Raw genomic sequence first — 27,953 nt, forward strand, 5'->3', positions numbered from 1 at the left:
CGTTAGCTTCAAGAGCCAGATAAAACGGTAGGCTCTGCAGGCCAGCGGTCTCCGCGGCAACGCCACCGAGCAGGTGTGGACAAGATGCTGTGTGCGTGGGCGTGGCCGCCCCCCAGGAACTTGATCCCAAACCAGGCAGCAGGCGGGATGGGCTGGGGGGCGGGGAGGTGGTGCTGACTCCTACTTAAAGCAGCAATGATAATACCGCCTGCCGGAGTCCTCCACGCGTGTGGACCTAAAGCACACGCCACACGAAACCCATACGATGCCAACGTTTACACATCATACGTGAAGAAGCATAATGTTAACCAGAAGCAGGGGGAAAGCTTTAGGCCTGTGTATTGGAACCTACAGCAACCACGTTAAAATAGTTTACAAAAGGCAAGAAGCCAATAAGCAAATTTAAATAGAATGCAAAAAAAAAGAAAGAAAGAATCCAAAAGAAAGCAGAAATGGGGAAACAAAGGGACAAACCAGGAGGTACAAACATAAAACAGATAATTAAACGGCAGACCCCAAATCAACCGTATCAATGGTTACGTTAAATGGGAATGGCCTGGGCCCACGCTGAGCGGTAGGGCTGCAGTGGCCCCCGTACGGGACAGCATGGAAGGTTCTGCGGGACGAGGCAGCGCCGCCACCAGGGGAGATGGGCGTGCAGAGTCACACGCGGAAGGGAACGGGCAGAAGGACACACGGGAAGCCTGGGAGGCCGCCTTAGCGACAGCAAGGGGGCCCAGGGGGTGAAGAGCATGCGTGGTAACCAGATAGAACTCGTCAGAAGACACACAACCACACGTGTGTACGTGGCCAGTAACAGAAACTCCCACTCACAGGAGCACACACACGCGTGCACACACACACACGCGTGCGCACGCTGCCCTAACAGACGGCACGGAACAGTCCAGGCCGCAGCTGCACGGCGCACCCGCTTCCATGGCCCACTCGCCAAGAAGGGTCATCGCTGGGCCACAGAATAAGCCCCCGTGCCTGCTGCCCTGGGCTCTCTGAGCGTCCACGTCCCTACGCGCCTGCCTGGGACAGTCGCCGTGCACAGGCCAGACACAGAGCAAGCACCAGACGGCATGTCGGTTCAACGCCACCACAAATGCTGCGGTGCCAGGACCGGCTGTGGGGATGTCCCCAGGCCCCGGGGCCGCGCAGTCACTCCCGCCCCAGACCACACGCGCCAGTTCCGGCCCAGAGCTCTCTGGGCAGCTGAGGACGGAGCTGCTGGCCTTCCCCGGCCTCTGGGAAGGCGCTCTGGAACCTGAATGAGCCCAGACAGAGATCCCTTCGGGGCCGACGGCACAGACATCTTGAGGAAGGACAGGAAAGTCCCTCCAAGGTGTGGGCAGCACGCTCGGGTCACGTCTGGCTGGAAGGAGCTCAGTAAAGCGGGAACTGGACGGGGCAGAGGGCTCCAGGCCCCCGGGAGGGTCGCTGTCTGGCGCCTCCGCCCTCCTGGGCTCTAGCTTGGCTCCCACCCTGCCCACCTGGGACAAGGTCACTGCCCAAACTGCACACGTGCTCGGCCAAAATTCTTTACCAAAAAAAGGAGCTTCTGCGAACTTTAGGGGAAAAGTAGCCAACTGATAAAAATAGGTGGGCTCGTTCATAGGAAGGCTCAAGAAAAATATTTTGGAAAAAGGCGAAGTAGAGATTTTGGCAAGGAAGAGCCTACGGAATTAAAAAAAACAAAAAACACACCCCATGCGGCCAAAAAGCAGCCCCTTCCTGATGCAGCGCAGGTGGCCTGGTGAGAAGCGGCCCTCGGCTCCCAGGACGCAGGAGAGCGGCCCTGCCCCTCCCCTCCCCCCCACTAAAAATAGAAACAGCCAGGCCTGGTTAGCCTTTCTCCAAAGAGAAGTATCTGAGTGACCTAAAAAGGAATTACATCCTACAAACAACCCAGTGGAAGCCGGGAGAGCCAAGATAAGGAGCCGAAAAGGGACAAAGGAATTTCTCCAGAGGAAAGATGGCTGCTATTTACCAACTACGCCTGAAAACACCCTGCAGACAACGTCTGCCCACCCTTGGCCTGGGCAGCCGGGGGTGTCCTCTGGACACCCAGACTGGCCCCGCTCTGCCCCAGGGCTGTGCTGGGACTGGCTGTGGGTGGAGGCTGGGTGCCTGTCCCAGGAGGCCCAGACTCAGCTCCTGGTGCCCTGACGGGATGCCGTCCCAGAGCCCAGGCCCCATAGCAGCCGCCGGCCAGCGCCCAGGACACCACGAGTTTCCGTGACCTCAGCAGCAGGCAGAGGGCCTGGCCGTCCGATCAGCGAGGTTGTCTCCCCGGCCCCGTGTGGGGCAGGAGGGCCGCTCCGCATCCTTGGGGTGGGTGCGGGCCGGCCGTCCAGCCCAAAGTGCAGGGCTGGAGTTTTCTTAGTGAGCCCCCCCAATATCCACCTCGGACGGGGTCCCGGGGTCAGGGGTCAGAGCACTTTCCAGAAGGGCAGCCTGGACACACCGGTGCCACCACGTCGGTGGGCTCCGAGGGGGTGGGCCTTCGTCTCAGTATCAGGGGCAACGAATGCAGCCACGCTGACACCAGCGAGCGAGTGGCTCTTCAAGGGCCAATGAGGATTCTCCGCTGGGCACCACGGGGTCCCCCCAGGGCCGCCGTGCTGTGCCTCACACGCCGTGAGGACGAGCCGGCGTCCGCGGGCACAGCACAGGCGATGAACGTCTGCGGCCTGTCACCAGCTCTGTGTCTCTGTAAAGAACCTCAAACGCTGACGCATCGGGTGAGGCTGGGCACGGGGTGAGGGGGGGCAGCTGCGGACCCGCGGCGGCCGAGCCCGCAGCAGGGGGCGGAGGGAAGAACTGGCACTTCCTGCGCCCCCAGCGCCACCCAGAAGCCGAGCAGGGCCCGTGCCCCTGGTCTCGCCTCCTCCAGGCCCCCGTCCTTCCTGTAGGAGTGCGTCGTTCCTGTCCCCACGAGCCACATTAGCGGATCAGGGCACGCGCCGGAGTCTGGCTCGCAGAGGATGACAAGGAAAGCAGTGGAAACACCGCCTCAGGTTTCGTGCAAACATACATGTCCACGTCAGGTGGGTAAACAGGGTGGGAATCTTGGGTCACGTGGTGGGCATGTGTTGACTTCACAGAAATGGACAGACAGGCTTTCCCACAGTGGCCTCACTGTCCTGCGTACCTGCCAGCGGGCTCCGCATGCGCTGCATCCTTGTCAACACAGGACATGGTCAGGGTTCTGTTAATTGTATCCAGTCTGACACATAGGAACTGATATCTCACTGTGGTTTTAATTTGCATTTCCTGAAAGAATAGTGATGTTGAGCACCTTTTCACACGTTTACCATTTGTGTATCTTCTTCCGTAAAGTGTCTATTCAAATCCTTTGCTCATTTGTAAACTGGGTTCTCTGCTTTCTTATTATTGACTTTTGAGAGCTCCTTGTACTTTCTGGATACAAGCCCTTCATCAAATGTGATTTACAAATATCCCTCCCACATCTGGGGTGCCCTTTCATTCCTCTAACAGTGTCTTACAAAGAGCAAAAGTTCCTAATTATGCAAAGTTCTAATTTATCAGCATTTTTCTTTTATGAGTTGTGCTTTTGGTGTTGTATCTAAGAAATCGTTGCCTAACCAAGCTCATAAAGATTTGGGAGGGGACGGGGATGGGGGGGCGGGGGACTTAGAGCTAAACTAATTTATTTGTTTGTTTGTTTAATGTAATTTTCAGGTGTGCAGCATTGTAATCCAACACCTGTATACACTACAGAGTGATCACCACCACAAGTCTAGTTGCCATCCACAAAATTTTTGTCTTAAGTTTTCTTCTAGAAATTTCATAATTTTAAGTTTTACATTTAAGTCTACAACGTATTTTACTTTTTGTGTATGGTGCGAAATATGGAAAAAATTTTTTTTGCAAATGGATGTCTGATTGGTCCAGCACCATTTGTTGAAAAGACTGTCCCTTATCTAACGAATAGCCTTTATAGCCTTTGTCAATCACTTAGACATATTTGTGGGTCTGTTTCTGCATCTCTTTTCTGTTCCACTAATCCACATCTCTGTCCTTTTCCCAAAAACACACTGTCTTGATTGCAGTAGCTTTGTAGTAAGTCTTGAAATCAGAAAGTGTGACTCCTTAAACTTAACTTTTTTTTTCCAATGCTGTTTTGGCTATTCTAGTTCCTTTGCTCTGCCATACACATTTTACATTTTAGAATCATCTTGCAGTCTTCTACCAAAATGTCCTGCAGAGATTTTGATTGGAACTGCAAAACTGGTGGATCAATTAGTGGAGTTGACATGTTAACATAATTGAGTCTTGCAGTCCATGAACATGGTACACCTCTCCATTTCTTTGTATCGTCCCTGATTTCTTTCATCAGCGTTTTATGTTTTCAGTGTACAGACATTAACATATTTCATTAGCTTTATATCCAAGTATTTCATTTTGGTGCTACTGTAAGTGATCATATCTAACAGAAAAAGATGTTTTCAAATTGATCTTGTACGTTGCAAACTAAATAAGTTGACGTATTTATAATAGTAAAGTTTCTGTAGATTCCTCATGATTTCCAGTCATGCCTTTGGCCCAGACACAGTCTAACCTCCTCCTTTCAGATCCGTGTGGCTCTATTTCCTTTCTTGCCTGGCAGCACTGGCTAGGACCTTCCTTCACTGCCACGCTGAACAGAGAGGTGAAACCAGGCATCCTTGCTCTACTCCCACTCTCGAGGCAAAAAAGCATCGCGTCAGCTGTGGGGTTCATAGTGCCCTTTACAGAAGCTCCTGCGCAAGCTCCTCTCTATTCTTAGTTTGCTGGGAGTTTTCATCAGAGATGGTTGTAGAATTTTGGCAAGTGCTTTTTGTGCATCTACCGAGATAATCATGTGGTTTGTCTTCCTCAATTGGTTGACATGGGTAATCTTATTTATTAATTTTGTATGTTAATGCCAGGCTTGTGTTCCTTGGTACTGATGCATTAACTTTTTGATATGTTGTTGTTTATATGCATGCGTGTGTCGCTTGTGTCTTTATATATATATATATATATATATAGTTTCATATATTCGATTTGCTAAAGTTCCATGAATTTTGGCATTTACTCCATGGGGGATACAGATCTAGCTCTTTATTCTGTGACGCCTCTGTCTGCCTTTGCTGTCAGGGCACTGCTTGCATCACAGGATGAGTTAGGAAGCATCACCCATGCGTTAGTCTTCTTGAAAAGTTTCTGTAGAATTGTTGTTGTTTCTTGCTTAAATGTTTGACAGAATTCGTCAGTGAAACCATCTGGTCCTGGAGAGTTTTTTTTGTGGGAAAGTGTTTAGCAGAATTTTAATTTAATAGAGAGCTCATTTATTTCTTCTTGACTTAGCTTTGATCCTTTGTTTTTCCAAAAACATCTTCCTTTCATATAAGTGTCCAAATTTACTGGCAAAAAGTTGTTCATGATATTTCCCTTACTATCTTTTTATTGTCTGCGGGATTTTTAGTGATGATTCCCCAATGTCAAATTTCTAAAATTGGTCACTCTTGTCTTCTCCTTTCAGAAACTACATATAGAAGAGCAAATTAAACCCAAAGTGATGAAAAGAAAGGAAAACATAAAGAGCAGAAATCAGTGGAAGAGAAAACAGAAAACAACATTGGCGCGATCAATAAAACCAAAAGCAGGTTCTCCAAGGTCAATAAAACTGATAAACCTCTAGCCATACCATTGACTTTTCTCCTCTTTAAAGGCTTCTTTGCCTGCATGGTCATTTTTTATTGGTTGTAAACTATCAAATTGTAAATTTCGTCTTGCTGGACACTAGCCTAGAAGTTCTCTCTGGCTGTAAACTGGGGTGAGTACAGGCTCCCTTCTCGTCCCCTCAGTTCTGCCTGCTGCTTGAGATCTGAAAACTACTGTTTCATATATGTTTTCTGGTCTTAATTTGTTTAAGGCAGGAGGGTAAATTTGGTACCTGTTTCTCCATGTTAGCTGGAAGCAGATATTACTCATCCCATTATTCTTTAAGTTATTGTCAGGGAAAATCATGAAAGACTTTCAGATGGGCATAAAAGATTAGAGGTGCCCTGTCCCTGTTCGGATTATCTCTGTCTTTAATGATCTCTGAGCTGTTTTACAGTTCTGTGAATTCTAAACACCAGCAGTGATGCAAAGATTCTTGACCTCAAGACGCCAGTGTCGGGCTTCCCTGGTGGCGCAGTGGTTAAGAATCCACCTGCCAATTCAGGGGACATGGGTTCGAGCCCTGGTCCGGGAAGATCCCACATGCCGCGGAGCATCTAAGCCCGTGTGCCACAACTACTGAGCCTGCGCTCTAGAGCCCGCGAGCACAGCTACTGAGCCCGCGTACCACAACTACTGAAGCCTGCGCACCTAGAGCCCGTGCTCTGCAACAAGAGAAGCCACGGCAATGAGAAGCCCACGCACCGCAACGAAGGGTAGCCCCCGCTCGCCGCAACTAGAGAAAGCCTGCGCACAGCAACGAAGACCCAACACAGCCATAAATAAATAAATAAATAAATAAATAAATAAATTTATTTATTTATTTTAAAAAAATAAAAGAACGGCCAGTGTCTGGGGGCGCACAGCTCATTCCTGGTCAGCCCTGCATCCTTTCTGCAAAGTCATCTCAGCACCACAGACAGGAGAGCCCACACGTTTGCTCTTTGGATTCTTCTTTGAACCAGTTCTAACATCTTACTGGATCTCTCATTAGTAAATAACAAATATTTATTATCTCAATAAAAAATCATCAATACTTGCTCATTTTTCATGTTTGGATGTGAGCCAGCATCATCCCTGTTTTATAATTTATCTATAGCATTACTATAAATTTGAAACAAGCTAAGGGCCATCGATAGAAAAATGACTTTAAAACATGATGGCCTATCCATCCATTTGATGAAATACCCTGAAGCCATTAAAAGAGAGAGTGTATATTAATCTACATAGAAAGATTTCCCAGTTTACCAAACAAAGAGTAAGCTGTCCAAGTGCACTGACCTGCGACTGGCTAAGGAAAGTACCTTTTCCCCGGGACACAGAGACGTTAGACATGAGGGTGTGACATCAAGCAGAGGCAGAACGGGGGTGGGGACACTTATTTATCCTCCTCTGCTTTGTGCTGTTTCCCCACTGTTATTCAGCTGAGAGCTGAGCACACACCACGTGCAGACACACTCCAGGCTCTAGGGATGCAGCAGCAGGACGGGCCCTGCCCCAAGGGCACCGTCTCTGTAAACTGGAAAGTTAAAATCGACTTCCCACCGACCTGGCCTGCAGTCACTAGGATTAGTGACCATCAGAGGCAGAATGGCTGCGCCTGCCCATCCTCAGGTCTGGCTGCAGCCTCGTCCAGGGCCTTCCTGAGGACCCTGCAAGCCGGTTCCTGCACCCCAGCCCAGAGCGGCCCTGAGCCACCCTGGGCTGTTTCCGGCTGTACCTTGGCAGCACCGTGGAAGTTCCCGAGGGCGGGGTGTCTGGCGCACTCCCCTCTGGCCCCCAGCACCCTGCACGGTGGCTGGCACCTCCCAAGCCATGGTCTCTTCCTCTTTGTATAAGGGCACTTATCCCATGATGGTCCCCACCCTCATGACCTCATCTGAACCTAATCACCTCACAAAGGACCCACCTCAAATGCCATCACATTGGGGATGAGGCTTCCGCACATGAATCTGGGGGCAGGGGACACAAACATCCAGGCCACGGCAGAGGTGGAGGCTGCGTTTCCAGAACACAAGTTCAGATAGTGATGAATCCACAGAGCAAGATAAGGCTGGGGGAGGCCAAGAGGGTGACCGGGAGGGGCCTCTCCGAGGGGCCGCAACTGCAAGGGCTAGGAGAGTGGGGCGGGGGAGTGAGGGCACAGGCCCGAACCCCAGGCATGCCTGGGAACAGAGCAGGGCCAGAAGGAGGCAGCGGGGGGAGTGGGGCCGCCTGGAGGCCCCGCATGGACCCTGGGCCCTCAGCCCGTGAGACAGGAAGCAGGAGGGCAGCAGGACCTGGGTTCCATTTGCAGGGCACTCCGCTGCTCACAGAGAAAGCGCGGGGTGTGGCGGCCCCGAGGGAGATTCCTGAGGGCCCATGAAGGGGGCTGGCAAGGCTGCCGCTGGCCTGGAAGTGGGTGAGGGTCGCTGGCGATGGTTCCAGGAGTCTGAGGCCTGGGGAGAGGTCAGAGCTGGGATGGGCACAGAGGGCAGGGAAGCACGGGGAGGCCAGCAGGGGTGACGCCAGGCTCTGCGTCTTCTGGAAGGTTGACCACCCTCTCTGGTGCCGTGGCCATGTTCGGGACAGAGCACGTGAAAATCCTAGTTCAGAACTGAGGATGGGGACGCAAACGGTATTTCCTCCTGTCTCCTGCATTTTTACGGTGATCAAGTTTGACAAAACAGCAAAAATTATTCCAAGGGTTCTAGAAAACATGAAGGTTGTATTCAGCTCTCCTGTTTATAAAAGCAGGTCATTAAAAGCCTACTTTGAAAAATATCATAACTGCATAATAGACTCTAGGATTTTTTAAAGACGTACAGCCACCCAGCACCCTGTGTCTCAAGGCCCTGCCCCCTGGGCCCTGGGCCAGCGCCGGCCTTGCTCTGGGTGGGGCCGCTTGGCTTCCCGACCCACAGCCGCTGGGCTGAGGGCAGGGGGCTGAGAACCCCACTGACCAAGTCGGCCCAAGAAAGGCGGGGGGGCTTGTGTTAAAATCTTACTTTTAAGAATTGCCACTGAAATTGCTTCCTCCTCCAGAGGCTTCTGCGCGCAAACCGGGAAGAACGTCCGCAGCTCTCATCACTCCTTACGTTCCATCCCCTTCGCCGAGGCGGAGTGTCCCAGCAAGGACGCAGGCGCCCTGCACACCGACCTCGGGAGAAGCACCGAGCTGCCTGCCCGCCGGCCGGGCTCTGGCTCCGGAAGCGCCCGACGCGGCCGAGCGCGCAGCCAGGAGGCTCAGAAACGAGGAGGTCTGTGTTTCCCGGGGGTCAGAGTTCACAAAAGGCGGAGCCGCCGCCCTCTGAACTCACCCCCAGACCACCGGCTACTCTCTGTCCTGACTGCACCGAGGCTCCAGGTCACCAGTGCAACAGGAGGGGAAGGAAGGCTGGACGTGAGCCCCGCGCCTCCAGTCTGGGGCCTGTCAAGTCGGGGTCCCACCCCGGCTCCCCGTGACCGCTCCCAGGGGCCTCTCACCGAGGGCAGCCCGGCGCCCGAACAGGCCTCCCGCCTGCCTCCTTGAGGCCGTCACCGCCAAGACCCATCCCAGCCCGGGGCCAGGCCCGCTACCCACCGCATCTCACACCCTGTGCTCCTCGGGCACTGCCGAGGCCCAGCCATGGAAAACGAACGAACTAACGTGACAGCCGCTCTGGCCCAAACTCACACAGACCAGGGAACAGACAGAGCTGGACGGATGGCTCCGGCCACACACCAGGGCCTCTCCCTCCACGGCCACAGGCAGAGGGGGCCGCTGAAGCCGGACCGCGCCCCCGAGGTGAGCCCTCGGCCAGGAAGGCGGTCTCGCCCTGCCCCCTCGGACAGCTGCCTGCCTGGAGTTGTCATGACGGCTCTGCCAGGCCAGGCTTCGGCCGGGGCCCTGAGGTCAGCTCTCCACCTGGGCAGGGCAGACTGTCAGGAAGGAAGAGCTCAGAATCTCCAGGTGACGGGGAAACGAGCCCCACTCGCTACCACAGACAGCCCCCCCCATGGCCTCTTGCCAACCCCACCCTCCGGGGCCTCAGATGCTCCCCAGGGACCCACCTCCCTGGCCAAGACCACCGCCCGCCTCCAAACAGCCCAGGCAGACACACCTCACTGGACTCTTCCCTCTGGATCCGGCTGCCTCTCCAGAGCGGGAGCGGGACCCGCGCCCCACCCCCGTCCCCACCAGTGGCCTGAGCATCTGGTGGGGTCGGGCGTGGAGACTTGACAGGTGGCCACCCCCCAGTGCCAGCAGGGACGGCAGGAGCCCAGGGCTGCCCAGTGGCCCATGTGTCCCGCATGGGATGGTCAGGACACCGAGCGCCCCCGAGGGGACCCGCCAGGTGCCACCCCTCAGCCCCTGGGGTCTCAGCAGCCCTGAGGCCAGCCCCCAATACCTGCACTTCCTCCTGTTCACAGAACACACGTGCTGGGCTCGTCACGCTGTCCCTACCCCGGGCTCTGCGGGCTGCGGCCACACTGGCCTCCTGGGGGCCCACAGGCAGCCTGCAGCCCCGCGGAGCCCGGGATGCCCCACTCGTCCACCAGTTCCCAGAGTGGCCTCTCAACGCCCCGTCAGGGCCCCACGCGCTCCGCCAAGGACCCCGCTACGGCGAGGCTGGTCCTCGTGGGGGGACGTCTGAGCTGGTCCTGGCTGTGCTCCTCGCCAGTCCCCGTGGAGCACGGGCTCCAGGAGCAGAGTCCTCTGTCGTCCCTCCAGAGCGGCCCCCCGGCATCCAGGACAGAACTGACCACAGACGAGGGGCCCGACCAACAGCTGCTCCACAGAACGTGCCGGGAACAGGCTTCCCCCAGAGCCTCCGGCCAGCGTCCACCCGCCAGCCAGTCACCGCGCTTTCTGCCCAGAACCCAGGGCCCCCCGAAACGCACCCAAATGTCCCCACCAGCTTTTGACAGCCTCCCCTCCGACAACCAGAGACCCCGGCCGGGGTGGGGGCATCTGGGAAGGGAGGGGCCTCTGAGAAGGAACCGGGAAGTGGATGGGACCCCCGGCTGCCTGCGCGAGGCCACAGGACGAAACATGATCTCTCGCAACGTGAGCCGCTCCCCTCCCGTGGGCCCGGCCGCCACGAGGCTCTTACCTGATAAAATTCCCGCAGCCAGTTCTTCTGGAGGTTTTCTGGCTGTAAATTAAGAAGAAAAGACAATCAGGCCAGTGACACAGCCCTGACGACCGCGAGCAGACACCAATGTGATGGCCTATCTGCCACCCTCACCAAGGGGCTAGGGCGCGACACGGGGCGGGGGACACTCTGCTCCACTCGGGAGACCCCGTTCTGCACGGGGGGCTGGTCCACAGCTCGTCCAGGGAAAAGGGGCGGAGCGAGGACAAGCCTCGCCCGGTGATGGGCAGGCACCACAGCCCTGGATCCAGAGTTGACCTCCAGCCCTGCTCCGTCCCCGGGGCAGGGGGGCGGGGGGCTTGGGAGGGGCTGTCCGCAGCCAGGCGGGGGTGTCCGGCAGGACCTAGCGGCAGGGCGCCCGGGACAGGCTCTGAGAACGTGGAAAGAGCCACGCGGCACCAAGTGCTGGTTTCGGGCTTGCGGACACCCCAGGGCACAGCCAACACAGGGTGCCCGGTCCCTGAGAAAACAGGACGCCGCCTTTTCCCACACAGCCTGCCAGGGTCCTGGACCACCAGGCCAGCCAGCCGAGTGAGGGGCGTGGTCCAACGCAACCCCACGTGGCCAAGGTGCTGAGAGGTCACGGCAGGCCTGGACAGGGACGGGAGACACGGCAGGGACATACGTCCAGTGGGTGCAGAGTTTCAGACACAGGAGACGAAAAGTTCCTGAGATCTGGTGACGTCAGTGTGAACGCCCCTGACACTGCTGGACCACTCTTAGAAAGGCGAAGATGATAAATCTAATGTTATGTGTTTTCTGCCACAATTCAAAACAAAAGAAACAAAACCCCACCCACCACGCCTCAGGACTCAGACCCCCGATCCGAGCAGAGCTCTGGACGCGGAGGCTGTGGGCCCGGAGCCAGGGTCCAGGCTGACCACAGCTGGGCCCACACGCGTCACCCACGGCCCAAGACGCCGGCGTGCACGGCTGCCACGCGGGAGGTGCTGTCGCCCGCTGATGTTCCTGTGTGTCCCGAGGGCAGGAAGACTGAACTGCCGGCAGAGCAACGAACGAAGGGAAAAATGGTTGGGAAACCAGAGCCTTGCAGACTGCAGAGCAGGGTGTGGAGGAGGCTCCGCGCCTCCGCCCAACAGAGACGGTGGCCAGAGTCCAGCCGGGTGTGGGGCCTTCCAGTCTCCAAGGCCAAGCTCGGGGCCGGGGCCCAGCCTCCAGCCCCCACGTGCTGCACGGGGAGGAGGGCACGCCGTGCCTCTGTCTGTCACCCTCCCAGGTGAGCAAAGAAAAGCCCAAGCAGGCAGGCCGACCACGGAAAGACCGGGCAGCGGGTCTGAACAGACTGACAGCCAGCCCGCGGACGATGCCAAACATCACTAGGCGTCAGGGGAACGCAAACCCGAAGCACGGCGAGCTTCCGCCCCCACCCCCGGGACGCTGACACGGAGAGAAGACGGCCAGTCTGCGGAGACTGCGCAGGAGCGGACCCTCAGACACGGCTGGGGACGGGGGAGGAGGGTGCGGGCGGTGCAGCCGCTGTGCGAAACAGCCTGGCGCTGCCTCAAAACGCTGGCCGTGGCCCAGCGACGCGCCCAAGAGACGTGGAAACGCTTGTCCACGCAGAGGCTCGGCCACGAGCACCTGCAGCCGCGGAATCCCGGCAGGCGAAAGGCAGGAACTGCCCAAAGGCCAGCCCAGCATGGACGGAGAGACAAAACGCGGTCCAAGCGAACACGGCGGCCACTGACATGGGCCACGGCGTGGACGAGCCTCAGGAACACTGTGCTCAGTGAAAGAAACCTGCCACCAAAGGACAGGCGACGTCTGACTCCAGTTTACGGAGCTCCAGAGCAGGCAGGTCCGCCGAGACAGGCAGCAGGCTGTGGCCGGGCCCCAGGTGTGGCTGAGGGGTGGAGGTGGTCCGAGCTGACGGTGGTGACGGCGGCACAGCTCCGAGAGCACGGGAAGCACCGCGCACCCCTCTCCCACCGACCCGAACAATCCCCCACCTGAACCAGGGACGCGGGGCAACCCGCACCGTGGCCAGGACGCGACGGTCAGGGGCGGCCGGTCAGTCGGCCTCGGGCCCCGGGGTGATCCAAGACAGAGGACTTCGAGTGCAAAGTCCCAGATGCCCTGTCCTCCCTCAACGACTGTCACCAGGAAAAGCCGGTCCCCCTCCCAGCCTGCACACCACAGTATGCGTACCCTGTACAAGCAGGACACCTTTAAAGTCAATATGACAATAACAACTCTCTAAACCACTGGGGCCAAGATGGTCAATAAAGTTGGGTCAAGAGCTCTTTCCCCACAAACTAACAAAATACCAAACGGGGTGACAGAGGGGAACTCCCTCGTAGCAACACGACACAGAAAGGGTCCAAGCCTGAAAAGTGGCCGCCAAGGGAAGGAGAGGGAACCGCCTCCAGGGGACCAGACAGATGAGCCAGCGGGTGGGGGGCAGCAGGAATGGGCGTCCTGGAGGAGGGAGCTGGAAAACAGGACAAAAAAGATCCAGAAGCAGATGCAGAGCAAATGCCTCCCTAAAAGGGAAGGAAAACTGACCAAGCTTGAAAGGGAACAGTATTCTGAGAAAAGGGGATTTGGAAAGATGGACAGCAAGACCAACCCGGTCACTGACGGACAGACGGATGCGGAACCCGTAGGCCCAGAACTCAGGAACAGAAACAGAAACCGAAAGACCACGGGGACGAGGCTGGCGTCCACCTACGCACAGGACTAAGGACTAGACGTGGAGAGACGTGATGTCAGAAACCTGACAAAATGCAGATACTAAATCTATACCGGGCGGTGGCGGTGGGGGGGGGCAAGCAAAGAACCACTGCAGAAGAAGAGTGATTTCTTTACAGCAGGCAGTTCACGAACATGGTCTAAAGTTAAGATGTATTTTCAAACTACAAATTCTTAAAGTTTGTTTTTAAGTTTTCATATACTTAGGAGAATTTTAGAGAGATATATAGTTTGCATTTTTCTCAAGTTGAGAAGTTCCTTCGGTTTCAAGCCAGTACTTTTTTCTCCTGAAAATTCCAGTAGAATTCAATTTGACGTTGGACTGAAGACAGCAGTGCTGTGTGGCCCCTGGTCACTCAGCCCACCCTGCTCACTGCAGCTCCCTGCACACAGAGAGCTGGGGACACGTGGATAATGGCTCTTTCTGGGTTGTGGGGTGATCTGTACTTTTCTGTAATGCTTAGACTTTAAGGAAAACAAAAAAGGACCTTATAAAAGAATTCTATTTCGGCGGGAAGCATGAAGGAATTGAGAATCATTTTAGCATGCTTGCCTCATGCCCCCTGACAGAGAAAGGCACCCAGACCCTCGAAGACACAGCAACCCCCGTCCTAACTACAGGACTAAGGCAGCTGCAGGAAGTAATGGGGCGTCACACGGGCGAGGGCCAAGGCAGTAGTCAACTAGTTCAACGCTTATTTTTAAACTGCTATATTAGATCCTTTCTTTACTTTGCAAACAAAATAAGCTCTACATGACTTCAGGAGATAAACACAAAACTTGAAACAGGAAAAACTATCAGAAGAAGACATAAGCAGATAGCTGTCCTTATGGTAGAAAGATAGCCTTCCTAGACATAAAAGCACAGAAAGGAACCTAAGGGGGGAAATGCCTACAGATTCTAACACTCAAAATTGAAGTAACCCACAGCCAACATTATTCTCAATGGTGAAAAATGGAAAGCTTCTCCCCTAAGATCAGGAATAAGACAAGGATGACCACTCTCACCACTTGTATTCAACACAGTTCTGGAAGTCCTGGCCACAGCATTAGGCAAGGAAAAGAAACAACAGGCATCCAAATTGGAAAGGAAGAAATAAAATTATCTTTGCTCACAGATGACATGATCTTATATATAGTGAGCCCTAAAGATGCTACCAAAAAAACATAATTGTTAGAACTAATAAATGAATTATAGCAAAGTAGCAAGGCACAAAATCAACACACAAAAATCAGTGGTGTTTCTATAGACTAACAATGAACAATCCAAAAAGGAGATAAAGAAAATTCCATCTACCATACCATCAAAAAGAATGAGATAACCAAGGCAAGACTTGTACACTGAAAACTACAAAACATTTCTGCAGGAAATTAGATATCAGTAAATAGAAACACATCCCGAGCTCATGGATTGGGAGACAGTATTGTTAAGATGTTGATACCATCCCAAGCAATCTGCAGATTCAATGCCATCCCTACTGAAATTCCAACTACTTTTTTTACAGAAATAGAAAAACCCATCCTAAAATTCATATGAAATCTCAAGGGACCATAAACAGTCAAAACAATCTTGAAGAAGAAGAACAAATTAGAGGTCTTACACTTCCTGATTTCACAGCCACAGTCATCAAAACAGCATGGGACGGGCAAAAAGACAGACGTATAGACCAGTGGAACAGAAAAGAGAGCCTGGAAATAAACCATCACGTGTGTGTCGAATGATTTTTCACAAAGGTGCCAAGACCATGAAATAAGGAAAAGACAGTAATTTCAACACATAATTTTGGGAAAACCGGGTATCTGCATACAAAAGAATAAAGTTGGACTATTACTTAGCACCATATATAAAAATTAACTCAAAATGGATCAAAGACCTAAACATAAGACCTAAATCTATAAAATTTTTAGAAGAAAACATTGGGGAAAAGCTTCGTGACGCTGGATTTGGCAACGATTCCTTGGATTATGACACCAAAAGCACAGGCAACCAAAGAAAAAATAAACTGGCCTACACCAAAATTTAAAACTTTTGTGCATCAAAAGACGCTATCAATAGAGTGAAGAGGCAACCCACAGAATGTAAGAAAATATTGGCAAATCATATATCTGATAGTGGGTTAACATCCAGAATATATATTTTTAAAACTCTTACAACTCAACAACAAAAAGACAAATAAGACTATTCAAAACAGGCACAGGACTGGAATAGACATTTCTCCAAGGAAGGTGCAAAAAGGGTCAATAAGCACATGAAAAGATGCTCAACATCACTAGTCGTTAAGGAAATGCAAATCGAAACCACAATGATGTATCACTTCATACCCATTATTTTAAAATAAATAAATAAAATAACAAGTGTTGGTGAGAACGTGGGGAAGTTAGAACCCTTGTGCACTGTTGGTGGGAATGTAAAATGGTGCAACCACTTTGGAAAATAGTATGGTGGTCCCTCAAAATATTAAAAATAGAATTCACCATATGATTCTGCAATTCCACGTTGGGTATTTATCCAAAGGAATCGAAAGCAGAAACTCAAACAGCCATCTGCACACCCACGTTCACAGCAGCATTTGTTATTCACAATCAGCCAAAGGTGGAAGTAGCGCAAGTGTCCGCTGGTGGATGAAAGGACAAGCACAATGTGGTATTATGCACACACTGCGCTATTACTCCGCCTCGAAAAAGAAGGAAATTCTGACATGCTCCACCATGGATGACTCTTAAAGACATTACGCTATGTAAAATAAGCCAGTCACAAAAGGGCAAATACTGCCTAACTCTATTCATGCTGGGTCCCAACAGCAGTCAAGTCCCTAGGGACAGAAAGCAGATGGTGGGGGCCAGGGGTGGTGGGGAGGGGATGCAGAGTGTTTAATGGGGGCAGAGTTTCAGTTTGGGAAGATGAAAAAGTCCTGGAGCTGATGGTGGCGACGCCTGCACAACGATGTGAATGTACCTGATGCCACTGAGCCTGGCACTCGGGTCACGTGGTAAGTCGTATGTTATGTGTATCTGACCACAACAAAACTAAAGAGAAACAAGTCTGAAGTAGCTGCAGCTCCACTGGAGGAAGGCCCGCAAGGCTGCGGCTCGGCAGTCTCTGGGGCTGTTTTATGTACGTTATTGCATTTTACTCTTATTTAATTAAAAAAAAAAATGCAAGTTTCAAGCCCAGTGATAAGAAGGGGAAGTCCCATAGGTCCACCCGACGGAGACACGCAGAAAACTCTGGGGCTGCCCAACACAGCACAACGTCACCACGTACCGTGACCACACAACACACATCAAAAGGACGAACACTGGAAACAAAAGTAAGAATGAGAAGACGGTCTGCAATGCCAACATAATACGTAATTTTTAAACTCTACAGATAAGAAGGTCCCCACCCAACATATAGCCCTATTGCTTCCCTTTCTTAATGCATTCCTGAAGATGTGTGGAAAAACACTGATTTCTTGAAAGTTACAACTGGAATTACAGTCTGAAATCCTAATATCTGCCTCAAATCTTATCTCACAGAATGTAAGGAGTTTAACAACAGACCACGATGTCCTCCAGGAGGTAAATCAGGGCGACCGAAAGCTCCTGCTACCGGAGGAGCGGAGGCGATGCCGCCCAGGGCCTGTCCTGGGTAAGCGCACAGCCGCACAGCCGCACGTGCACACGCCTGACACACCTCCCACGGCGCCGTGGGAAAAAGGGAAGGTACAGCAGAAACACCGGAAAAGCTCTGTCACTGTGGTTCCAAATATCTAGAAAATAGACGCTCACACGTTAAAACGTGAGCGCGCACACACACACACACACACACACACACACACACAGAGGCCTGCTTTTCTGCCAAGACCAAACACAAAAATGATTCTTTCAAATGTACGTATCCCAGAATTGTCTATAAAATTAGACCTACCTTAGCACGGCAACGTTTAACGGAGAGCCCCACCCAAACAGGTCTTGCTGGGCTGCAATCACGGGGCCACTTACGTCCCAGCGTCTAAATTAACAAACTGGTGACTCTGAGCGGCTCTCAGCAAGGCCTGGAGGCCTCCTCGGCGTCGCAGCCATATCTGGCTAGTGCAGAGTGATTTTTAAAGCCACTAAAGTAAGAATAAAAGATAAACACACGTACTAGCTCTTAAAGGAACACTCTCATTTCAGCCCAAAGCGTGAGCCAGGCAGGGCTCTGTGTGTATTCGAAGAAAGCACACACCTTACTTACCTCTTAAACACCCTCAGTTTGCTCTCATGACCTTGCAGAATAATACAAAAACTATCAAAATGTGGCTGGGAAAAATGTTAAAAATGCTCATTCCTTCCCAATGTGAAATTCTATTTCTGGACGTTGATCCTAAAAAAAGTAATTCTAAACAACAAAAACGCTCTGCACACAAAGAAGTTCACGATAACATCATTTACAAGAGAATTACAATTAAGAATACTCCAGAATAGTACTGCAGATGGCTCATTGATAAGGAAAGTCATGTAGTATGTCTGCTGAAGGAAAGGAGGAGGCAACAGAAAGAAATCCATGAGATGATAAAGAAGTTCTGGGTGTAGATAGTGGTGACGATCACACGGCATTGTAAATGGATGTAATGCCGATGAACTGTACGTTTACAAAAGATTAAAATGATAAATACTATGCTAGGTGTATTTTACCAAAAAATACAACATCTGATGAGCACATATTAACATGGAAGCAGTTTATACCTTAACAGAGATGGAAGGAACACAAAATAATTCGTGCCCATGCACAAGCCCAACGGCAAGGACCAGACCAGCACAACCATCTGAAGAGGAGCCCCTGCAGAAACGGGCCGCCCTCGCCCTCCACTTCCTCACCCACGAGCCAAGGTTAACGCAGGACGGACAGACCCACGTGGGTCCATGAGGAATGAATGGCTGAGCGGAAGGTAGCCGTGGGCCCTCCCAGTGGGGCAGCTGCTTTGAACCCTCTTATCAGGGTAAGAAAAAAAAGACTGAGAAAAAAAAACACCAAAATTTGAGTAGTTGTATTTGAAGCAATTTCTTTTTCTTTTCTTTTCTTCGTTTTTAATATGCTTATAATTATTACCATGCGTTACTTTCATGTTTTTAACTGTTAATTTTAAAAGCTTGAGGAAGAGAAAAACAATGAAAGCTCTCAGAATACTTTGGCAACATTTGAAACAACTACTATTCACTATCAACAACAGAAAAAAAAAAGGCAAATGACAAACAGGGAAAACTATTTGCAGCTTACATGAAAGCTATTGGGCTAATTTGCATATTACTGCACAAAAAGCCACTGTAAGTCAGAAGGCCAATAACTCACATACCACACACACACACACACACACACACACACACCCCAAACACACACCACACACACACACACCATACACACACATACACTATACACAGCATACAGATACCACACACACACCAGCACACCACACACATACACAAGCACACCACACAAACGATACACACACAGACATACACCACACATACCACAAACACACCACACATACACTACACACACCATACATATACTACACACACCATACACACACCACACACACACAAGCACACCACACACACTCCACAAGCACACCACACACACCACACACACGATACACACACAGACATACACCACACATACCACAAACACACCACAAACACACCACACATACAAACCTGCTCAAAAGCCACCTGTGGCTAGTGACCACTGGCCTGGACAGTGCAGATTTCAGAGACATGGGAAGTTCCTCTGACTCTAGATCAGCGCTGTCCAGTGGAACTTCATGTGACGATAAAAATGTTCTCTATTGGCACCAGCTAAATTTCCACTTGAAAGGTGGCTAGTGTGGACTAAATAACTGAGTTTTTTAATTTTTATTTTATTTTGATTAATTTAAGTATAACAGTCACATATAATTAGCCATTATTAGACAGTACAGCTCTAGGTCACAGAAAAAGAAGAAAAACTTTAAAGTCTCTATCATGAAAAAAAGATATAATACTGACATATACACAAGATAAAGACAGCATACATAAAAAAGGGGAACTTCAAGCCAGTCTCACGTGTGGCTATCAGTGCAAATACCCTACAGTAAAGAATGCAGCAGCACATTGAAAATTCACAATCAGAACTAAGTGCAATAAACCATGAATGCATGGACGGTTCAATATGAGGAAAGCCCCTAATACAACCGGCCATACTAATGACTAAGAAAATCAAATCATTATCTCTAAAATGAACCGAAACGTTAACTAGAAACTTGCAGCTGCAGCCCATGACGTAAAGAGCTTGCAAGTCCTCACTCCTATCCTTATAACGTCTTTTCTTGGACCCATCAGAGAGCTGAAATGGCTAGGAAACCACCCCCCTGAGACCTGGAAGAGAAGCTGCTTGATTCAGAACCTCATTGGAAGACTTATAATAGATGGTAATTTTGAAGAAATGCTGGAGGCTGAGTGCAGACAGCGTGAACGTGGGAAGCTCCTTGGACCGCAATTTTAAGCAGGCCACCACATTTTCCTAGGCTTTACTTCCAGGCACCCCACAGAGTACTCACAGTGAAGATCCCCTCTTGGCTCTGGCAGAGGGAGGGAAAGAGTAACCTTTGTGAAATACACCCAATGCGTTCTCAAAAGCCCACTCGGCAGAGAGGGACTTTGCCAGAGCCTTAGCCCACCTGCGGGAAGGACGTTTCCCCCTCCTAGCCTCCCTACCTCATCTAAGGGATGGGGAGAAGGAAATAAGAAATGTGTGAGGGTCACAGCCCAGGGACACAGGGCCACTAGCAGAGTGAGATTTAATCACAGACTGTAGAACACCCCTTCCCCCACTCCTTACCACCTCACCAGGAGGGCTCCAGTGCAATGGCAGTGACTCCAGCCAAAACAGGGGCAAGATGCAGGAGGAGTCCTTAGGGGAGCCCCAAAACCAGGACACTGGGGGATGTGAAGTCTCTGACACCACAGCTACAGCAAACAGTAAACACAGTCCAGCTCCTGCCTCACACTGAAGGCCTCAGTCCCTATTACCCAATACATCAGGTCCAGGTTTCAACAAAAAAATTACAAGGCATAGTAAAAGGCAAGAAAAAAAAAAAAAAACAGTCTGAAGACATTTTATTTTATTTATTTATTTATTTATTGGCTGCACCTCGCAGCTTGCAGGATCTTAGTTCCCTAACCAGGGATCAAACCCAGGCCCCCGGCAGTGGAAGTGTGCAGTCCTAATCACTGGACCACCAGGGAATTCCCTAAAGACATTTTTAAAAATGCATCAGAATCAGACTCAATTGCGACACAGATTTTGGAATTACCAGAAAGGGAGTTTAAAATAACTGTGATGCAAAAAGTGGACAAGACGCAAGAACAGACGGGAAATATAAGCAGAGTGATGGAAACGCTTAGAGTCAAAAGGAAATACTAGAAATCAAAAACAGTAACAAAATGAAGAATGCCTTCGATGGGCTCATTAACAGACTAGACACAACCAAGGAAACAATTAGTGAGCTTGAAGATACGTCAACAGAAACTTCCAAAACTTAAATGCGGAGATTAAAAAAATGAAAAAATTACAGAACATCCAAGAACTGTAGGACAATTTCAAAAGATAAAACATACATGTAACAGGAATACCAGAAGGAGAAAGAGAGAAGAGAGCAGAAGAAAAGTTTGAAGAAACAATGGCCAAGAACTTTGCAAAATTTATGACAGACACCAAACCACAGATCCAAAAGCCTTAGAGAACACCAAGTAGGATAAATACCAAAATGTCTGAACCTAGGCACAAACTGCTGAAAGCCAAAGACAAGGAGAAACTTTGAAAGAAGGAAGGGGAAAAAAGTCACCTAATCTATGGAAGAACAAGGATGAAAATTACGTGAACTTCTCGACAGAAAGCGAAATCTTTCAAGTGGTGAAAGAAGAAAACCGAAACACCAACCTAGAATTATGTATCCAGCAAAATCATCTTTCAAAAGTGAAGGGGAAATAGACTTACTTGGACAAACAAAACTGAGGAAATTCATCACAGGTAGACATGACCTGAAAGTAATGTTTTCAAAAGTTTTTCAGGGAGAAGGAAAATTATATAGGTCAAATATTTGGATGTAAATAAGGGAAAAATGATGGAGAAGAAATAAATGAAGGTTAAAAAAATGAAATGAAAAGTTTTTCAATAAAAGCAACATTTATGATAAAACTGTAATGAACCAGGATGATAGGTGCTCCCTGAGCAGACAGAATCCCAACAAGCCTGCAGGTGCCCCACCCAGGCATTCACTCCTGCACCACCACTCTCCCTCAAGAGTGGTGGCGGGGGGGGGGGGGGGGCTGTGAATATGGTAAGATGTCACTCTCATGATTGGGTAACATATGGAAAAGGTGAAGGGATTTTGCAGATGTAATGAAATCCCGTAATTAGCTGATCTTAAGTTAATCAAAGGGGGATTATTCTGGGTAAGTCCGACCTTATCAGATATCGGGTGAGCCATTTTAAAGAGGATCTAAAGGTCAGAGGCTGGGACCAAAGGGCTCTCTCTCTCTCTCTCTCTCTTTCTCTCTCTCTCTCCTGCTGGCCCCGAAGAAGCAAGATGCCATGAATTCTACAGCCACAAGGAAATGATTTCTGCTAACAGCCTGAGGGAGCTGACCCACAGACCTTCCCTCCTGGGGTCTCCAGATGAGACCCTGTGCAGAGGACCCAGCTCAGCCGTCCCGACTCCTGCCCCACAGAAACTTGACACAGTGAACGGGTGCCTATTCTAACCACAGGTCTGTGATGATTTGTTACACAGCATAGAAAACCCATACATGTCCGTGATATTATAAACATGTCTGTGTGTGTATAACGAAATGAAACGTGTCACTCTAAACATTTTTCCCCGCTCAGATTTTATTTTGGTATAACGTCTAGGGTAAGGATCTAATTTACAATGCAATTCAAATGGTTAAACTGTATGAGGAATCCTTGTCCCCAAGTGCTACTGTGTGGTCAGTCTATCTGCCTGTCCCTCCCTTCCTCTCTCCCTCCAATAATCAGCCTTATCAAATATTTATTTCACTTAACGTATTCAAACAACTCAACATTTCCTTAATTTACTGTTTTCCTGGGTTTTTCCTGTTTTCTTATTCAATAATATTTGGATTTATGTTTATCCTTCCTATGTTCCTTCAGTTAATGGCATAGTTCTGTATTTTATTTTGGACTGAAAAGCTTTCTTTATTTTTATTACTTCTTATTTAATAGCAACAACTTTGAATATCACAGAATATATGTATTGGAAAAGTTATACACCACACACACCTTTGCACCTCATCCTAAAGCTAGCCCCTTCTCTGTGGGGGAAATACTAGCCCCTCCCACTAAGGTCGAGAACTTGGCAAAGATGCCCATTATTCCCACGTCCACGTAACCTTATATCGAAGATACTACGGAATGAGATCAAAGCGAGAAAACAACTACGGGTATAACAGCTGAACGGAAGGCGGGGCTGCCTGCACCCACAGATGACGTGACAGTGCATCTGGGAAACCCAGGGAATCAACGGTAGAACTAAAACAAACAGCAGAAGAATTCAGGGAAAATAGCAGGATATAAAGGGAACACAGCAAAATCAACAGCCATCATAAATACAGACAATAGCCAGTAGGAAGATGCGTTGGGAAAGAAAGCCCCATTTATAACAGCAATGTAAGAAAAGGTACAAGTTAGGAATAAATTTTAAAATGTGACAATTTTATAAGAGAAAAGTGTTAAGACATTCCTGGCAGAGACAAGAAACAGACGTGAATCACTGGAGAGCCCTCCCTGGTCCTCAGAGAGTGACTCAGCACCATAAAGTCAGCAGTTCTCCCCCAGACAATGCCAATAAGTGACCCGTCCGCACCCAGCTCGAATAGATAAGTTGATTCTAAAGTTCATTCGGAGAAACAAACTATGACTCAAATCCAAATACAATTTTTAAAGAGAATGATATGTTTGTCTACAATTTAAATAAAAACAACTTTTGCATGGCAAAAAAATTAGCAAAATCAAAAACTATCAAACCGATTGAAAATATCTGTCATATATATCACAGATGAAGTTAATCTTCCTAATATTTGAAGAACTCTTAAAATACAGGAAAAAAAAAAAAGGCAAAATATGAGAAAACCCAAACAGAGCATCGCAAAAAAGACCTCTGACTGACCTTCTGTGTGCAAGGAGGTCGCCCTCCTCCTGGACGGGAGCAGCTGGGCTCCCGAGGTGGGGCAGGGGGCACCTGGCCCCCAATATCTAACCCGAAACCAAGAGGGAGAGACAACCAGGGACCCAAACTACGGACCCCCTGCAGGACGAGCAGCCTCCACGGTCAGCGGCAGAAGGACCCAGGGTGGGGACGGGACTGAAAGACAAAACCGTGACCCCAGGCCAACAGAGCGCGAGCAGGGCGCGTGCATCCCGACAGCAGCTGTGACCCTCAGCGGAGGTCCCCGCTCTCGCCGAGCGCCCCCTCCATCCCCCTCCCTCTCCCACCCCGAGCCCCTCGGTGCTCACCTGGGGTGACAGCCTGGCCAGCCATAGGGCGGCACTGGTCCTGGCGCCTCATCCTGCCCTCGCCAGCCAGTGGTCTGTCTGAGCAACCGCCGCCCAGCATTCTGAGGGGGCCTCTTGCTTCCCGCTGGCCTGGGCCCCCCAGCTTCTGCACCCGCCCTCCCAGCCGGGGGCTCAGCTGAGCCTGTGCGGCCGCCCGCTTTCCCAGCCCCGCTCTCTCCGCGGCCCAGGGCCCCGCATCGCGGAGGGAACCAGGCTGAGAGCGGCAGAGGGACGCCTAGGACGAGGCACCAGGGAGCCAGGGGCCAGATCCCAGCTCCCCCACCCCAGGGCCCTAGAAAGGCACTGCCCCGCCAGCCCAGGGCCCCCACCGGGAACAGAGCCGAGGGCCCCCTCTTCCCGCAGGGTAGACTCAGGCCGCATGAGAAGGCCGCCGGCTCTGGGATGGTCCCTCAGCCGCGGCACGCCTCCGCCAGGGATGACGGCCACGCTCACGCATTCAAGACGCCCCTGCCTCAGCCACCCCACGAGGTTTTGAACTCTGAAGACTAGTCTCAATTCAGACAGGTGGAAAAGGTGGAAAACGTACTTTGAGAATCCACGAAACGTGGCTTCAGGATTCTGAGGGAGCTGCGCGGGCAGCACACGTGCCCGGGCGTCCACCCGTCACACGGCCACCCCGACTCCTTCGCTGGTGCCGTCCCGGAGGAGGAGGCCGCAGGGCGCCAGACGGGCTATGGGGAGGCACCGTCCACCCCAGGCACCGCGCACACGCACCAGGCGCGGGGGGCGGCCCAGAGAGCCCCCTGACACGCGAGCACCTCGGCTCGGTCCCGTCAGGGCCAGGAGAGGACAGGATGGGCCCCGGCCCCTCTGTCCCTCTGTCCCTCTGTGACTGCCTGGGCCTCGCCGGCAGGGAACACAGCAGGGGCTCAAACATCGACCGGCTGACTGCAGTGTCGTGCAACCTGCAGACGCGTCCGGAAGGAGGGGTCCCCGAAGAGGCCAACAGCCCGGGGCCGCGAGAGCCCGCGGGCTCCGGGGAGGACAGTGCTGGCCGCAGCGGCGGCTGCGCACCCTCTCCGCCCGGAAGGCCTGAGGACGGACGCGGGGAGCAGGGGCAGCGCTGGCAGAGGGAGGCCCTCGGGGAGAGGACGCCAGGGCAGGTGGCCGGCGGGACGGGGCCGGGGCCGCGCGGCCGCAAAGGCGCCAGAGAGCCGCCGGCAGGCCACCTCTGCAGCTGACCGGCCCCTGGGGCGTCACGTCCTCCTGGGGGGGTCCCAGGGCCGGGAAGCAGGAGGCCCCCACCCACTTCTGACCCTTCCCCTGCCTCCCGAGACCCGTCTCCTCTGGGACCCGCGGGAAGCGGAGGGGGCCTGCCCGCTTGCTGGGCGGGGCGCTGTCCCTCTGCTGGAAGCACAGCTGTGACCGTCAGGAACGGGGCTGCGTGGCGCTAGAGCCCGGGCTCAGGGCAGATGTGGACTCAAGGCCGCCAGAGCCCGAGTCCCGGTGGCAGCAGCCCCGCCGCGAGAGCGCTGTGCACACCTGCCTTCCGAGGAAACAGGGACAAGCCAGCGCCGTGGACACAGGACACAAGCTCGTCCTTCTCAAGCGCTTCCTAACACTTCCAAACGGGAGTCATTCAGAAACGAACGAGGGCCCTGGGCCCCCTCACCCTGCGGGCAAGGCCTCTGGGGACGCGCCCCGAGGCGGGCACCGGTCCTGCTGCCCGATTCCTCAGGAAATCCTGCCCCACGCCACCCGCTTATCCCTGCGGAAAACCGTTTCCTTTCAAGAGAAAGGAAATCTTGTCTGTGCGGTCACAAATACTGAGGCTAAAAATAGTTCTGCAGACGGAAGTAACGATGGGCCTTCCACCAAACGGCAAGGGCAAACCAGCCTGGGCTGCGCGCAGCGCCCGGCGGCTCGGGGCCGGGGAGGCCGAGCGGTCCAGCCTGCAGCCCGCACGCCCTGCAACCCGCCTCTCCTCTTCACACGTTGTGCCTTTAGATAAACCTGGCAGAGTAAGAGAATCAGGAAAAAATGACAATAAGAACTGCGAGAGAGGTTTTCCCATGAAGGATAACTCAGCGACATCCTCCTTCAATTAAAGAAAAACAGAAAGCCAGCGTACATCTCTATAGATTACGCCAAAACCTCTCACAAAGATGGATACTCTGAGAACCGTAGTCATTGGGAAGGAGGGCTTGGGGACTTTTATAACAAAATAAACACTTTCCCCTAAAGAGTGCCCTAGAACATAGTATATTTAAATGACAGTAAATCATCAAACAGGATCAAATTCTAAGACACAAAGCAAGTTTAACTTTGAAATAACGGCCTATAAAAATGAAATTATCCACCTTTCAGGCCAGCCATTAGCGCTAAGACCGAACTGAGCCCGCTGAACAGAGACCTGTCCAGCCAGACTCTAAGCAGCAGATGCTGAAGGAAACAGACTACAAGGCTGACACCTGAGGCAGGTGACACCTGAGGCAGGTGTGCACGTCAGCATGGAGACACACCTCAGCTCCCCACCTGAGCACGTCCGCACTGCAGAGCCTCATGCGTGTGCACCTCTCCCCAGGACCAAGGCTTCCCTCTGGCACCACGACATCCTCCCAGGACGTCGCTCTGGCTAGAACAGCAAGTGGGGCGCGCCAGGACCCCTGGCCAGCACTGCCGGGGCACAGGGCGTGGTGCCTGGGGACGCAGAGGAGGGGTGGGGCTCCTCTCGGGCACCTGGCCGCCGCTGCCCGTCCTGCCCCGCACCCGCCTCCCGCAGGCCCGCCTCCGTCCTGCTGCCCCCGCGTGGCATCAGCAGGTGCAGGGGCCCACACCTGAGCTGCCGTCCAGCCGTCTCCTTCCCATCCTCCAAATCCCGTTAACACGGTTCATGTGCTGTTCTCCTCCCACTGCTTCTGTTTTCTTTTTAATAAAAAGGTGATTGAGCAGAAATAAAATGAGGGCAGGCCACGCAGCTGAGCCATGAACAGCGTGTGCGTGGTCCCAAGGGCCTCAGACGTGACGGAGCCCTGGCCCAGAACTGCATGGGCGGGCGGGGCTCAGAGCAGCTCAGTCCACAGACGCCACAGACCCCAAACAAGAGCCTGTACTTAGAAACACAGGAGGGCACCAGAGGAAACCCCAAGGGGAGGGGAGCCGCCTGGGGAAGAGACGGGGTGGAGGTCCAACTGCCCCTCTCCCGAGTTAGGGCACCGATGCCTTTCTGTCTGATTCATAAGGAGGTTTCTTTTCAAAAGAGAATCACAGTCTTTTCAGAAATTTTGGGAAATTCAGCAAGAGGGGAGCCCAGAAAGACAATTAAGCTGCTGTCCACCTGGGGACCTCAGACCCATCACCACACCATCGGTGGCGGTACAGTCCCCGGTCCCCTGCCCCCCACCCTTCCAGCTGGCTGTACAGTGCGGCTGGCTCAGTCAGGGGGCCTCCCAACCCCATGTGACAAGTGACAGCGGGCACCCCGCTGAGTGCGGGGCGAGGAGTCCCCGCAGGATTCCGGGACAGGCCCACACATCCCTCTCCGGGAGGGGACTGTCCAGGTGACCGTCGCGAGGACAGCACTCCACAGCGGCCCTGTCGGTGGGCTTGAGGGCCCCTCACCCCTGCCAGGTGGACCCAGGTGCAGCACGAGAGCCAGAGACGGTCCTGGGAGGACGGGAGATGCCGTGACCTCCGACGGAGCTCCCTCTGCCTCTCTGAAGACCCCGAGGGGGGAACAGGCCCAGCCCCGCCTGGCCAGGCAGCCCCTACCCGGCTCTCCCGCAGGACACACCCCACGCTCAGCGACAGGCTTTCCCACCTGCAACACACCACCATCCCTCGTCCGCACACAAACACGGACGCTGGGGTCT

General features: G+C 52.2%; 1 protein-coding gene and 1 long non-coding RNA gene across 7 annotated transcripts in view; one reads left to right on the top strand and one right to left on the bottom strand.

Annotated features, from left to right (window-relative positions):
- The window catches only part of INPP5A (inositol polyphosphate-5-phosphatase A), a 181,723-nt gene that overhangs the window by 107,957 nt on the left and 45,813 nt on the right, over positions 1–27,953 (bottom strand). For all 6 annotated transcript variants that reach the window (XM_057530898.1, XM_057530899.1, XM_057530895.1 and 3 more), the window contains exon 2: positions 10,791–10,832. Coding sequence is in view for 5 of the 6 variants with exons in the window: in XM_057530899.1 (XP_057386882.1) it covers positions 10,791–10,832 (42 nt within the window). In the remaining variant the exon portion in view is untranslated. The remainder of the gene's footprint in view (positions 1–10,790; positions 10,833–27,953) is intronic.
- LOC130705033 (uncharacterized) lies at positions 2,515–5,638 on the top strand. The gene is made up of 3 exons (XR_009005656.1): positions 2,515–2,747; positions 2,900–3,053; positions 5,534–5,638. It is a non-coding gene; the product is annotated as an uncharacterized LOC130705033 (long non-coding RNA).

The sequence above is a fragment of the Balaenoptera acutorostrata genome, chromosome 16, assembly GCF_949987535.1.
Source record: "Balaenoptera acutorostrata chromosome 16, mBalAcu1.1, whole genome shotgun sequence".
NCBI classification, from domain to species: domain Eukaryota; kingdom Metazoa; phylum Chordata; class Mammalia; order Artiodactyla; family Balaenopteridae; genus Balaenoptera; species Balaenoptera acutorostrata.